At 39.3% G+C, this 15,352-nt stretch overlaps 1 protein-coding gene across 3 annotated transcripts in view; it reads left to right on the top strand.

The window, feature by feature from the left end:
* Positions 1 to 12,573, top strand: part of LOC144663716 (cytochrome P450 10-like) — a 71,066-nt gene extending 58,493 nt beyond the window's left edge. For 2 of the 3 annotated variants that reach the window (XM_078524754.1, XM_078524755.1), the window contains exons 2-9: positions 1,814 to 2,000; positions 2,248 to 2,532; positions 2,999 to 3,096; positions 4,117 to 4,283; positions 5,257 to 5,335; positions 5,794 to 5,950; positions 6,638 to 6,681; positions 11,448 to 12,573. In XM_078524754.1, the coding sequence (XP_078380880.1) occupies positions 1,856 to 2,000; positions 2,248 to 2,532; positions 2,999 to 3,096; positions 4,117 to 4,283; positions 5,257 to 5,335; positions 5,794 to 5,950; positions 6,638 to 6,681; positions 11,448 to 11,558 (1,086 nt within the window). In that variant the 5' untranslated portion in view covers positions 1,814 to 1,855 and the 3' untranslated portion in view covers positions 11,559 to 12,573. Of the gene's footprint in view, positions 1 to 1,809; positions 2,001 to 2,247; positions 2,533 to 2,998; positions 3,097 to 4,116; positions 4,284 to 5,256; positions 5,336 to 5,793; positions 5,951 to 6,637; positions 6,682 to 11,447 lie in introns of all 3 variants that reach the window. The other variant, XM_078524753.1, reaches the window with a different exon arrangement.
* The last annotated feature ends 2,779 nt before the right edge of the window (positions 12,574 to 15,352 follow it).

Below are 15,352 nucleotides of genomic sequence, written 5' to 3'. Positions count from 1 at the left end.
TATTTAATTTTTGGACCTTGAGGGTGGGCGCTTATTCAAGGTGGGCGCTTATTCGAGGCTGGGCGCTTATTAAATTTTCACCATTTTTTAGCAAGTAATACGTTCCTTTTGCGAGAAAACAATGTATACTAACTAAACGTGAAAGTGTACGAAAGCTGAATATTAAATGTTAGGAGCCCATTGAACGTTGAACGTTTCAGTAAAAAAACTAAAAAAACTCGGTCTTCGGGATAGTCTCTTAATAGTACTAAGTCAATTTTAATCTCAACTTCAACGATAATCAAAATTCCTCTTGTGCCCTCATTTTAGGGGGGGGGGGGGGGGTGGGGCGCTTATTCGAGGCTGGGCGCTTATTAACTTTTTCTACCTACAGGGTGGGCGCTTATTCGAGGTGGGCGCTTATTCGAGGTTGGGCGCTTAATCGAATAAATACGGTATTTTAGCACTATGCTCTTTGAGGCTTTATGCAATCAAAGAAAAAAACATAGAGAAGGGGATTGTGTGGACACCACACTTTGCTGTAATAAAAAACAATACTGACTATTGCCAAAACGAGGTAGGTGCCTTAGCAACGTAGGAATTAATGGGTGTATTAGTTTGACAATAGAAGGGCGCACGCTATTTATCCTGTCACATTTTGTCGTTACAAGGCTAACCTCTGATAAATTAAAGGAAGTTTCGCAAAGCGCTGTTTCAAATTACAGACTAGCTAATACACAGATATTTAAGAGGCATATAATCTTATGATAAAAACAAAAACAAATTGGATATGCTTACACGAACAGCATTCAACAATTTAGATATTTTAGAACACGAAGACACTTTGGCAACTGGTTGCAAATTTACCTTCATTTGCTTATAAAGTACTTGCAATAAAACAAAACAGACTGCTTTATATGTTTGAGACATGTCAGATGTATCTATATCTATTTCACGTCACGTGCGAATGTTACGCAGTATCTCATCACGCAATTCACCTCCGGAAGGGACTACTGTGTAACGTCGTTAGCCTAACCCGATCAGCTGGCCAAGAAGAAAAAGCCGCCGTTGCACGTTTGGTACTTTTGCTCTCGGAAGCGAAACCTCGATTGTCAGGAATAGCTCTCCGATTCCTAACATTACAGCTGGACCTGCAAACTTGCCGTATGTAACTGCAATGTGATTGTAATATGACGGCTAAAATGAGGGGATGCTGGAATCTTAGTTATCAGTTAAGCTTTCAGCAATTTCTTAGCTACATGTATCAGTAAAAATTACGCCAATTTCTCAGGTATCAGTAAATTTTGAAGATCTCAGCTTTGAGGGCTAGCTAAAATTGAAAACATCGCTGCAGTAACATTGTTGCGGATTCGGAAAACATATAGCAAAGATATCGTTGACGTGACCTATTCTTATTAATGTACCAACCAGAAAACTATTGGCTGGAGAAACAAAGAGTTCTTTTGTTCAACTTGTTTTACATTTAAATAACAAAGACAATGTTTGTAAACAGATATCTTCCCTATGTTGCGAAGACAATGTTTGCTTCTCGGAAAAAAGACGATGCTTTTGCCTCAGGTCAAAAACATTTTTGCTTCTCCGTACAAAAATTTTGCTTCCGAAAATATATGCTGCCCAGTTTAGCCACCATGGAAGCAATTTTGACTAGATTCTACGCACGTGTGACACTTTGATTCCGGATCGTTGTTTCTCCGTTTGCAATTGGCCACCAGGGCAGCAAACATTTCCCATGCTTTCCTTCAATTTAGCCACCTCGGAAATATGATATATAGCTAGACCTTAATTATATTCGCCATTTTATTTATACAGGGAGGGAGAAGACTGGAGCCGATTACGCAGGGCCTTGGCGCCAAAAATGCTTCGACCCAAAGACATACGCGATAACCTGGACAGCTTTAATGACGTCACAAGGGATGCCATAGAACACATGGTTGCCATCAGGGGAGCAGATGACGTCATTCCAGATCTCGAGGGGGAACTTGCAAAGTGGGCTACCGAATGTAAGTTTTGTAGTTCCTTCTAATTTTGCGACTGTTGACTTACATAGGCTCCAGCTACAGACCATTAAAAATAAAGACAAAATAATGATAAAAAAATACTATTAGAAAAATTTGGGAGTGCTCATTATTATCGGTTTAGAGGAGTTGGGTGGGTGGGGAAGCTAGGCCATCTATTAGGTACATTCGTTTTACGGGTTTTGAAAGCAGAAAGGTCGTGATTTTAAAGGGTTCTCTGTTCATGTTTTAGCTGTTGGTACAATGGCGTTTGATGTAAGGGTTGGATTGTACGATGACCCACCAAACAAAGAAACAGTCAAGATGATTAAAGCGACTTTCGATACTTTTAAGTATATGGGAAAGTTGTCCAGAGGGTTGGAAGGCCTGCTGTTTAGATTTGTGACGACACCTACCTACCGGAAGTTTTGTGAAGCCCAAGACACTGCGATTGGTATTAGTCAAGAGATTGTGGATAAGAAGGTCATGGAATTGAAGAAAATGGCAGAAGAAGGTGAAGCATTTGCTGACGATGGAGGTAAGCATGATTCACGTATAGTAAGGGACGGGCCATTATTTTACCATTATTTTTTGAGGGGGGGGGGGGGGGTTGGACAATTTTTCTTTGCAAGATATTTTTTCACCTTCAGCTTTTTCAGATTTTTCAAAGTTTATTTCATATGACACCCATGGTACGATTTTTTTTCAGCCGTTTTTTCTGTGCAGGAATCTTTTTTTTGGAAATAATGTCCTTTGTTGTCTCCGTTTTTCATGTCAGACGCTGTGACACTAAGAGGAATTTTATGTAGAACGTATATTTTTTTGCGAGGAACTCGATTATCAACGGTGACACATAGACTCCCGTCACCGCTTTGCTTGAGGAAAGCGGGCGACTGTACCCAGGCTAGTAATTTCCCTCAAACATTTGCACTCTGCACTCCGTTTTCATCTTTCTCGTTTTGACATAGAACGTGCTGACTGAACGATTTCTTATTGTACTACAGCTGTACCTCTGTTGACCTATCTCATCATGAAAGGCGAACTGACACCCCAGGAGATCAGCATGAATTCTATTACGATGTTTAGAGCAGGAGTAGAAACGGTAAGGTGTAAAAAAGGAAAAGGAATGGGGGTGGTGTTAAAGGTAAAGGTTATGTCCCTTTCGCGCCAAACCAGTCCATATGCACTGCCGAAGCTATTCCCGGTTTCTTTACCACGCAACAACGTAGTGTCTTCCTACCCCTCCCAGGATGGACTGTTACTCCATCCTGGCTACCCCTAGCATTTGGTCAGGTTGCGCTAAAAAATTCGTTGGTTATTTGTTTTTACTCCTTGTCGAGATAAGCAATGTTTAGGGCAGAAGTAGTATCGGCAAAAGGTCTTAGAACATGAGATCAGGATAACTGTTTTCTACAGCCTTATTCGTAAATGCAAACGGGATATGTCCACAATAGGATATATATAGGGTATGGTGCACTTTCTATTAATGTAGTGTAGGTATTTGTTTTCTAAATCGGAAGGAACAAAGTATGAAGGTTAGAATAATCAATTAATGTACTTACTGTTTTAGTCATTTAAGGGAACACTCCTTCATTACACATTATTGAGACCCAGAAATGGTTTGCTCAATACCTCGTTGATGTCTTTGTCTTTCTATGTTTATCACCGACACTTTTAATGTTTCTGTTCAACAGTAACCTCATGTCACTTGCATCCACTAGAATATCTGATCAGCACATCAAAGTTGTTCTTTTCCCTTACCCTGATCTGATCAAAATGAGCTGGACATTAAAATTTCCCTAGTTCAAGTCCAACGGAGGTTAACCCTTTAGAGGCTTTTTAGCAAAGTAAAACGATCTTTTTTTTTAGATCTTCACCTTGCTCTGAATGAATTATACAGATCCGAATCATCATTATAAAGCTCGCGAAAAATCCCTCAAAAAAATCTACGAAGTGAACGTACAAACAATGAAATTCGCACTGTTTTGGTTGACGTGGCTGTAGGATTGGCGTGTGTTTACATAGTTACAAGGCTAAAAATTTTTTCCTGACAAGGGTTTGCTTCAGAGGACATTTTCTGTTTTGTCTAACGACATTTTCGCTATTTTATTTATCTCCAAAGACAGCAGGCGGACTGTTGTGGCTTCTTTATGACTTGGCATGTAATCCCAAGGCGCAGGAAAAGGTGCATGAAGAAGTGATCTCGTTAGTTGGGCCCCATGGAGATTTTGCCCCCGAAAGCTTTGCAAAGTTGGTTTACGTTAAGGCTTGCGTGAAAGAGAGCATGCGGTAATTGAACTTTTTTTCATAGTTTATTAATATGTTTGCAGACTGAGTAATCCTGCTCGGTACTGATATCTGTCCAGATTCAGCAAAACGTACCTGTCGGAATTCCAAGCTTATTAACTTGTTGCTGTTACCCTCCCTTCCCTCGTGAGATTATGTGTACCCCGGTAAGGGTGGTGGAGAGCCTGTCCAATCAAAGCTACTGATCACTGGCCTCTGCTTCAAATAACGACAATAGAGAACCGGGCCTTAGCAGCGAAGACTCACTTCGGCCATAGGTATGAGTCAGAAATACCTGCCTTTTCTCTTTAATCCCATCTTACCAGTCAGCCAACACTTTAACACATGACCCGGGCCTTCCTCAAGATGTTAGTTCATCTCTTGATCTGACCTATTTGGCACACCTTCCAAAACAGTACCCTCTCCCCCTTCCCATTGAAATCACCTATTGTGGGAGGCGCGGTGGCCTAATGGTTAGCGCGCTCGACTCCGAGTCGAACGGCCCGGGTTCGAGGCCTGGCCGGGGCGCTGCGTTGTGTTCTTGGGCAAGACACTTTACTCTTACAGTGCCTCTCTCCACCCAGGTGTATAAATGGGTACCGGCGAATTTACTGCTGGGGGTAACCCTGCGATGGACTAGCATCCCATCCAGGGGGGAGTAGCAATACTCCTAGTCGCTTAATGCTACGGAAACCGGGATAAGCTCCGGCTGTATGGGCCTCATGGCTCGGAGACAGACTTTATAAGATAGGTGGATGAAAGCACATGAAGTGTAGTAGAAGCCACTCACATGTCTAATAAGAAGTTTCACATCTAACAATACGGCGCATTAACTGGTGTCTTTGGACGGGTAATCACTTAGCGAAGTGTACTTTCTTTTCAACGTATTATTTTTGTCAATATCATTATTGTTATAGCAATTGTTACCGTTATTATCATTGTAAACATAAAAAAAATATATTTTTTAAATAATCAGATTGCATCCTGGTGCTTTCGCTTGGGCACGCGTTCTGACACAAGATGTGGTTCTGTCAACTTACAATGTTCCTTCCGGGGTAAGTAAAAAATGTGGCATCGTCCAATTCCATTTTGAACCTACGTTTTTGTTTCCCTCCCTCCCTCTCCTCCCTCCCTCCCTCCCTCCCTCCCTCCCTCCCTCCCTCCCTCCCTCCCTCCCTCCCTCCCTCCCTTCCTTCCTTCCTTCCTTCCTTCCTTCCTTCCTTCCTTCCTTCCTTCCTTCCTTCCTTCCTTCCTTCCTTCCTCCCCTCCCTCCCTCCCTCCCTCCCTCCCTTCCTTCCTTCCTCCCTCCCTCCCTCCCTCCCTTCCTTCCTTCCTTCCTTCCTTCCTTCCTTCCTTCCTTCCTTCCTTCCTTCCTTCCTTCCTTCCTTCCTTCCTTCCTTCCTTCCTTCCTTCCTTCCTCATTTCCATTTCCTCCTTCCCTATCTCCCTCCCTCTTTCCCTTATTATTTGACTAAATGTAATGAAGACCTGTCCAATTTATCTTTATTTTCAGACTACAGTTATGTACTCTAATTATCTTTCTGGACGCTCAGAGAAGTTGTTTAAGTTCCCTTTGGAGTTCAAACCTGAACGTTGGCTAAATGAAGACTTGGGAAAAATCCATCCGTTTGCTACCCTTCCGTTTGGTGTCGGAACTCGCATGTGCATTGGTGAGTTTTTTTCTGCAATAAACATGCTATTCCCAGCGTCTTGCACGCATCAACCACTTTCGTGGGCCTAGTATGCAAAATAGCACCTCTCGTTTTGCCTCTTTGTCCACCTTTCCGAGAAAGGTCTCTCGCATTGTCACGGAAACGGAATCACTAAATTCATATTTTAAAATTGTTTCTTCATTTTGAAGTAAGTACTTCAAAGGTGCTATAAGCGACGTTACACTTCTGAGTTAATTAATAATTACGATCTTTTATAAAAGTGTGACCGCAGATTGTTCACCAAGATCAAGAGCAATGTTGACCATCCATTGTATGCCCTTTTGCCGGAAGTCAAAGAGTCATCCAAGAGGCTAAGATCACAAGCGAGTCAATTACCAAGATTAATACAGAACGTTTTAAGAATAGTTTTTTTTTAACAGATTAAGGTTCAAGTATAATTTAGCTATTTAATAACTTTTGTTATGTATTTTAATAAGCGAAATAAAGACATTTTATTTTATTTATTTATTTATTTATTTATTTATTCCACTTCTATGTTTCACCTTTGGTTTGAGATATTATTCTGTGTCTCTTTTGTCAGAGCTGTCATTCTCCTTCTCTTCATTAAGTGGTCCTTAAAAAGGTGCTAAATTAGCGGTTGTGCTTGTTTTAATAGCTGTATTTTCCTTGCATATTGCACTACAGGGCGTCGTGTTGCCGAAGCTGAAATCTACCTCTTGGCTACAAAGGTAATGTGGTTGGGATTACGTTGTTCTTCGTCAAAATGGGTCGCTGTATCTCTCTTCTAAGTGCACGTTTTCCTGAAGTTGTACTAAGCGGAGCGATATAAACTAATGAAAGTTTCTGCTAAACGGTCAATATTACCGCACTATTACCCTCGGACATACAACCAATCCATACTCCCAACGTGGGTAATGAGTTGAGAAGGAGGTTACTGGGCCACTCCCCCCCCTCCAACCTACACACACCCACACAAGGTTTTCGATCTACAAAGGCACAGCAAAATACATTTACATTTAATATAAAGCCTTTTGCTTGTTTTACAAGATGAAACAATTTTTGTCGGTTATGACGTCACAATCGTCATAAGATCCGCTATCTAAAATTTTATGATTTTCTCACAAAGTGAGACCATAACCGGAATTAATGTCAAATCAAACCAAACTGCTTATAGATGTCATGAAATATACAAATCTTGCAATTTTGCCTAAAAAAACTGGGAAATTTGACGAATTGTGCCAGTGTCATAATTGCCGATATTTGGCCACAGCTGCTGCAGCAATGCGGTTGGCATGACAATGACAAAAGTCATGGAGACCTCGAAAATTAAATTTTTCGTGAGACATGAATGAACAGCTACTGAAGGTTTTATCATCAAAGTACTTAACACCCTTTTCAATATTGCCAACATTGCCAGTTGAAACCTCGATGGACGTCCGAGGGTTAAAGTGTGATACAGTTGAACCCCTCTTGAACGGCCACCCGTTAAGCGGCCACCCCCCATTAAGCGGCCCGTTATCAAAGTTCTGAAAGTATTTCCAGTATAATATTGTAAATGGAACCCTTATTTAGCGGCCGCGGCCACCATATGGCCGCCCCGACGAGGAATCGTTTCTTGTTTTTACCTCTTTTAAGCGGCAACCAAGATTGAGTACACGGTGTTTGGCCTTATTTTATAAGAAGTGACTTTTGATAAGAACATTACAACACACGGTTATTAGCGTCTAAGCTTATAGTGACGATAATTTGATTTCTTGGCAATAAAAGTAATGGTTCAACCACGCCTTATACTAATTTATGACGAACCTCTGTTTAGCGGCCATTTACCATTTCCCCAAAGGAGGCTGCTTAATAGGGGTTTTTCCGTAATATTAGGGACTGTTGAAATGACTTAGTAATAACTATCCTGTAGGCCGGAGAAGACGACCATTTCTGGTTTCGGTAATCAGTAGTTTACACAATGTAGGGTGATAGGCCCTACGACCAACTCCAGGTGGAGAGACTAGAAAATGAGGAAAGTGCTGTAACAGTCTGCAAGGCAGACGAATATATGCTGAACTTGGCCTTTGTTATAACCAGTTGTTGTAACATTTCAAATAAACGTTGTACCCATGCAAAGCAAATATTCATAATTTATTTTTTAACGCATTTTTGAAACAGTTAATTTATGCAATGATTTTATTAGATGATTATCATGGTATTGATAATTAATCGGGCGTGGCCGATTTATAGTTTACCCTTTGGTCGTCCTAGACGATAGTCTCCTGTCGGGTAAAAATGAAGGGGATAGCCTAGGCCAATCGGTTTCATTTCAGTTTTGACAGTAAATCGTTGTAGGAACACTGGGTCGACTTTTGGGCTAATCTGCAATCTGGTTCTCTTCTTTGCTTCTGCGGGAGGGCAGAGAAAAAAGCTTAAAGGGTAAATTACTAATAATCACCATTGTGAAACTGTAGTTGCTTTGACAAGTTGAAGCTATTTTTGTAAATAAAAGGGGTAACGTCATTCATGTCACGCAATGTTTTTGTGGGAAGCTTTGAAACTAGACGCTTTGCTGGTTTCTACAAATAGCAGTGTGATCTGGCGGTACATTTTTTTGAGGCGGACTCCACTTAAAAACTATTTTTTATATATTTAGCAAGAAGTATGTCGATTTTCATTTCCGCACAGTTGGGCGTCAAAGTCGCCTGTTACAAAGAGTAGAATGTTTGCACAACATGGTTTGGATATATTTTAGATTTGACTAGTGACGTTAGTAAGACACTTCTCAAGACGTCAGCAAAACATTGGCAATGTACAGTATTGGTGTGAACTTGAATGGAATTTTTTACGAGATCAGTAAAGCTATCGAATGAAAAGATGACTTGAAAATGAAAACTTCGAATAATTATAATTAAATACCAATTGAATTTTAGATGAGAAATTCCGGAAGTGACATCTGTGTTCAAAATAGGAATTTTTGTACAACTTAAAGTTCCGAAAAAAAGACCACATGTTTTGTAAAAATCACAGACAAACATGATCAGGAAAACAAAACAGGCCAATGGGTGTTATTCACGAAAATACAACTTTCTTAAGAAAGAGTTTGTAAACAAGACAATGGAATCGAATTACATCTCACACGAAATTTGCATACATTTGAACTTGCAAAAAAGAAGTATCTCTGCCGAGACATAATAGCGAGACCTTACATTAATAATTATTGAATTCTGATCTGATTGTTATTTTTTATGCATTAACTATTTGAAAGTGGTTCTCATCGATGAAAACAAAACGGTTTTTCATTCACTGCTTGAAGTATTTATAGACGTGAAAACATTCGCTTAATCAAATTACATTCTGCACGAAATATTTTGTATCCATTTGTTCCGAAACTTTGAGGAAATTGAAATCTTTGTGGACAGTACTGCATAAAAGCAGTTCATAGAATTGAATAAAAAGATAAGAACCATATTGATAAAGAAAATTTTAAAACTTTATTTTGGCTCATTTTGACGAAATTCAGGATTTTCAAAGACTGCCAGTAAACGGCTGTATCTTGTCTGTCTCTAACGATTTTGCCACGGTTGCGAACGAGCTAATTTTTCAACATGATATCATGGTAGCGGGCAGAAGTCGGTTCGTTCTGAATTTTTCAATACAGTATACAAGTTACAGGTCAATATACAGACCCTCTGTACAGTAAAAAACGTTTTGGGAACAAACCATTGTGAACTTATTTTCTATGTTGATCAGTAAAAATCCTTAGAACGACATGGGGTTTGTTATCAAGTTCGTTAGTACGTTAATACTGCAAGGTGTATAACCTCAGAGAATTATTATCAAGTGTGTTTTGTTTTATTAGCGGTTTATACTCTAAGGTCTTGGTTTGGGAGATCAAAATTAAGGCACATTTCTGTTATTATCTTATTGCTTAGCACAGATTAGGGACCGGCCTTTATTTTTTTGGAGGGGGGAATGAAAAATATTGAAAAAAATTGTTTGCAGGGCCTGGAAAGACAAAATAAATTGTTTGCAAACACGATATCTATAACAAAATATAGTAAGAATTTCGAAAAAAAAAAATGTTTGCCGAGGTGCATAAACTAAAAAAAAAAGTTTGCAGAGGAAAATGTTTCATCCCCCCCTCCCTCCAAGAAAATAATGGTCCGTCCCTTAGTACGATACTGAATTGGTTAGGAAATGTAAACAAACATTAAATTGAATGAGAGTAGAAAGGAAGGGACAGGTGGGGGTGAAAGGCTAAGGAGATGGAAAGGGAGGGAGAATTAAAATCCATGCTTGGTTATATCACGCAACCTTTGACTTCTGTTGTTTTCTCACAAGAACAAAACTTAAGGTGGGGTTCTACCTGAATTTGAATGGAACTTTAAGAGATTTAAAGAAGGGATTGAAGAAAAGAATGGAAACAACTCCAAACAGTTGAGCACTCCGGGTTGTCAGGAGACTGTTTGGTGTCCGTCCACCAATTTTTAACTTCAAATTCAAATTTTAAAATCATATCTCCAATATTTCTTATTTGTCTAAATTTTACTAATCCTTTGAGAAAAACTATCGCCTCCCAGACATCCCCCAAAATCGTCCAAAAATTAACAAAATACTGCAAAACAAATATATATGGGATAAGTAAAGCTTTTTTGGATTCCTTGAAACGCGGCTGAAATGGTTTTCAGTGTTTTCCAGCCCTTATAATTTGGGTCAGTACTACTATTCTTCACCAGTTGCTATTACAGTAATGGTATGAAACAAATACGTAATCATTGGTCAATAAGTTGTGATCATTTTCTTGACAATAGTAGTTACCTGATTAGGAGTTGATACTGTTCCATTAAAGTGTAAGGGCTGGAAAATACTGAAATGCGTCAGCCACCTAAAGCGTTGGAAAAATCGGTCTTCAGGTAAAAACCCCGCCTTTATTAAGTATTGCGAAAAGGCTGCACTTTGCTAAGTGTTACAAATTTATATTTTCTAAACGTCTAGTTCAATCGTTTATTTGTATTGTGCGAAATATATTTTTATAAATTGAGACCATTATGTCATTAAGTAATAATGCATTCTTGAAAACATTCCAGATTTTCATTATTAAATAGAAACACGAAAAATTCAAATTTGGGAAAACAAGCCTGTCAAAATGACGTTGCCATGGTGATTCCAAGTTACTGGCACAATAACTAATCCTACCAAATTATTGCGAGATAAATTTTAGATAAACGCTCAAAGTTTGGCAGCGTTTGGTTGAATCTTGAAAAAGTGATAAGCGTCCAAAGTCAGCGCGGGCCTCAAAAGCCCCCCCCCCCCCTCCCCCGGCCTGAATAGGTTTAAGTGACTGTTTTTCCAGTGATGTTTACTGTACTGTACCCTGCCTGTCAAGTCAAAACAGATAGCTAATTATTAAGCGCCCGATTTTAAGCTTCTCAAGTTTCTCAAGCTTCTTGTTATTGAATAATCTAACCTCAGTTATTATGTATAACTAGCTCCTATCTGATTATTTCAGTTGGTGCAGCGGTTTCGTCTGGAATACGACGACAGCACTGTGGGGATGGAGTTCAGAGTTGTTGCTGTTCCTGACAGAACTCTAAAGATAAAATTCATTGATCGCGAGTGATTTAAATAGATGACAATGAACGAGACCATTAAGTCTGTCACCTACATCCAAGTTTAAGAGTTTTCGGATTGGTACTAACGTAGAGCTTATGTGATCTTAATTACGATATTTCGTTAGATTAGCTTGGAAAGTTTGTCTATTATGATCGATTTAAATTTACGCATTGTTGTCACCAGCTCACGATAGGCATTGTATTAAGGTGGCTCAACTGGATTTTTTAGGGGTAAACCCCCTCAAGTTTGAGAATTTACTACGTCACCATTAACAATGCTATCGAAAAACGATCACCACAGCTGTATTAGATAAAGATGAATTTTTTTTTATGACCAGTGTTATATTGACATCGGAGTTGCCATAGCGACGAAATGACGTCATTGCGTTTTTTACTTTCGCTCGTATTCTACGGCACTAGGAGATTTTTTCGGAAATCGCTCAAAGGAACTTGTACCACATATAGCCGCCTCGGTGTTGGCAAAGTTTGAACAAATTGTATGAGAGCGTTTTCGAAATATTTGGGAATGAAGTTTTGGGGGCTCTAAATACAGTCAAAAACATACTAACGAGGAAATGGGGTAATATCTAAAGAAAACGACGTGCCCGTGGATTGCAGTTTCATCTCACAGTAGTTTTATTCCATTTAAAATTGTGTGTAAAACAGTGGTGGGGATTGAGATAGTCGATTGCAAGAAAAAAAAGGAGTTGATGAGCGTGCGTTCCGGTGCCCGTGTTGCCACGTTTGTATAAATAAATAAATAATAAATAAATCAACTTTGTTTAACGAGGGTTGCACATAACAGTCTTTCGACTGACAAACCTGTGGCCCTCGGATTCCCGATCGAATTGGAATTTAGAGGTGTTGGTTTTTTGTGGAGGGAGGAAAACCGGAGAACCCGGAGAAAAACCCTCGGAGCAAGGACGAGAATCAACAACAAACTCAACCCACATATGACGCCGGGTCCGGGAATCGAACCCGGGCCACATTGGTGGGAGGCGAGCGCTCTCACCACTGCGCCATCCCTGCTCCCCTTATATCGATATCTTGGTCGATGCCTACAAAAGTGATAATAAATTGAAAACCGCTTGATGAATTTTTTTAAACATTTGACAAGCTGGAGATTTGTCATCAATTGATATGGCTTTAAAGTTTCAAACTTATTGAAAACATTAAAGGCAATAAAATTTGGCCTCCAATGTACTATTTTTCTTCGACGATTTCGTGTTTACAATCGAGTGTCCTCATTATTCACGGGTATTATTTTAAAGTTTCATATCCACGTGCACGACTTTAGCAAAAAATTTATTTACATTAAACAGGACCCTCGATTACTTTCCGAATTTTTTTCCAAAGCTAGCAGGCTAATAACTGCCTTGGAATGAGAATAGCAATGACAACATCTGCAGAATAAAAGCTTTCGTTTTTTGGACAGAGGCCCTTGACATAACTTATATAACTGTATTACAGCTTAATAGCGTGACAAATGCTGTTATAATTTTCAAGCAGTATTAGCATGTTTCGTAAAATTGTTCGGATAGTAGTCGTCTGGCTATCAGACGTCCTTAACATATATCTTATTGAAGGTTTTCAGCTCGATAGCTTCCACCGTTTATAAGATATGACGTTTTGAATTTCGGAGTTTTGCGCCACACGACATCGACTGATGTCTGTCACGTATGCTAAAACAATCAAAGATCACTTCGAGATATCGATTTTTTTGCATGAAGTTAGTATGAGTAGAAGGTTTATCCTGGGCATTGTTGTTCGAACATATCATGGAAGAATTCAAACGTCTTTCAGTGCAATAATTTTTTTTATTATTTTCGCGGAGGAAATGCTGTATTTGTCAGTCGCGACGGCTGGGCGCTTTGCGACTCATATACTTTGGCTTGGTTAAAAATGGTAAACTTTGACGTTTGCCTTTGATTTCTACTAGGCTTAATGCAGGCTTCCCGATAAAGGTTACGCACGACAGAGTTACCTTTTGTCTCGTCACGCAATCTTAACCCCACATTGAGAAGTAAATTTTCGTTTGGATATTACCAAAAGCCGCTTCTCCTCGCGTTATTCTTTACTTTACGGCTACATTTGCCATTTCTAACGACTGCATTTCCAGTAAAACAGTTGCTGTTTTTTTTTTCTAATGGCGACGCATTAACTTCGGAACAGAAGCAAAAACTTTTAGCGTTTACTGCTTCCACCGGAAGTAATTACACAACAGGCTACAAAAACACTTGCAAATATCACCTCACACCTGCATTGAATGATGTTACAATTCTAAATTGTGCAACTCAGCAGAATTAATCAATTGTCACGAAATGAGTTCCCTTTGGTTAACTATTAGCAACGTTTTAGTGTGTGAAAGACTTTACCAGTACAAATTTGCGTTGTTAATCGTTTTAAACTTCGTTGCTTTCGAGCGCTGAACCCCTCACATTCTTAATTGGTTATGTCATCTAAGATTTGGGCTACTCACGTTTTTAATTGTTAAATAACGTTGTAAATTTGACAAGTCACGTTTTTTCTACAAGAACGGAAGTGTTGAAGCACAACTATAGAGTGACACTTAACAAGTCACGCGCTTTGATCACCCACAGCGGAAAGTATTCCCTTGAGAAATTAAAACCGTCCCTTGAGAGTATACAGAATGTGGTTCGAGATAGAACAACTTACCCACTATTCTCATTCTTTTGCTTGATAACAAGCAAAAAAGTCGAAAAAATGACTCATCCTGTTATTTTGAACGATCTGAACAACGTAAGTGTATGTGAATGTGTTCACGAAGGTGAACTGACCGCCTTTTTTATAGAAGATGTTTTCATTGATTTCCGGCGGCCATCTTGGTGCCCCTTCACACGGGCTCCAACATGGCGTTTCCATACTGTGCTCTCTTAATATGCCATTTCCGAGTTACCCTTTGCATCTGTTTCAAAACGAGTCTACGTGCGAAACCATTCAAATGAAAATGAGTTTGATTTGCATGAAAATGAACCTGTACGTGAAACTCATGTTCATATAAATGGTTTCGCACGTAGACTCGTTTTGAAACAGAGGCGAAGGGTAATTCGAAAATGGCCTATTTGTGTCGAAAATTTTGACGTTTAACTTGAGTACAGAATACCGTACAGACCCGAGACTTGGACACGTAGACTATCTTATAATTTTCTACAACCTGTATTATTCTTGATTTTTTTATTCAATAGCTTTGGATTTATTTTTTAGCAGCGCGTGCCAGTAGCGTTACTTTCGTGACAGTGAAACCAGCAATAACATAGATAAACTAATTACTTGCTTAATTAATAAATTAAAATTAATTACACTATCATTGTTTGTTTGCAATGTAGTAGGCATGTAAAAATGACATTGACATGCCGTGTGACAAAAGCGCTGTATTTTGTATTGATTAGTGGAATTAAAAATATGCAAAAATAGGGTGCAGATTTTAGAAATCAGGTGTGAACTAGGGGATGCAAGAAGGATATTTTGGTCTGCCGTTCGAAATGGTATGGATTTCGACAGGCGTTTCTTACATCCCTATTAAATATTGCAAGGCCTACCCGCTCCCCCCTCCCTGACAAGACGCTTTCGTCTTGTCACGTACAGTACTCTTTGCAATGAAGCCATGGCATGTAACCGGTATTTTTTAGCATCTCGGATTCTAGCAAATGCTTACTGTCTTGAATAGTTTTAAAACAGCAAGTTTTGTCTTGACATCAACAAGAGAACTTCCAACTGCTAATGAGTTATCTGACAAGTACCCAAATATTTATTGCTTTTACTACAGACCACGACGCTTTCT

Source organism: Oculina patagonica, chromosome 8, assembly GCF_052425735.1.
Source record: "Oculina patagonica isolate OP01 chromosome 8, crgOcupat, whole genome shotgun sequence".
NCBI classification, from domain to species: Eukaryota; Metazoa; Cnidaria; class Anthozoa; order Scleractinia; family Oculinidae; genus Oculina; species Oculina patagonica.
Note: the sequence above shows the minus strand (reverse complement) of the source record. Positions and strands in the feature narration are given on the sequence as shown.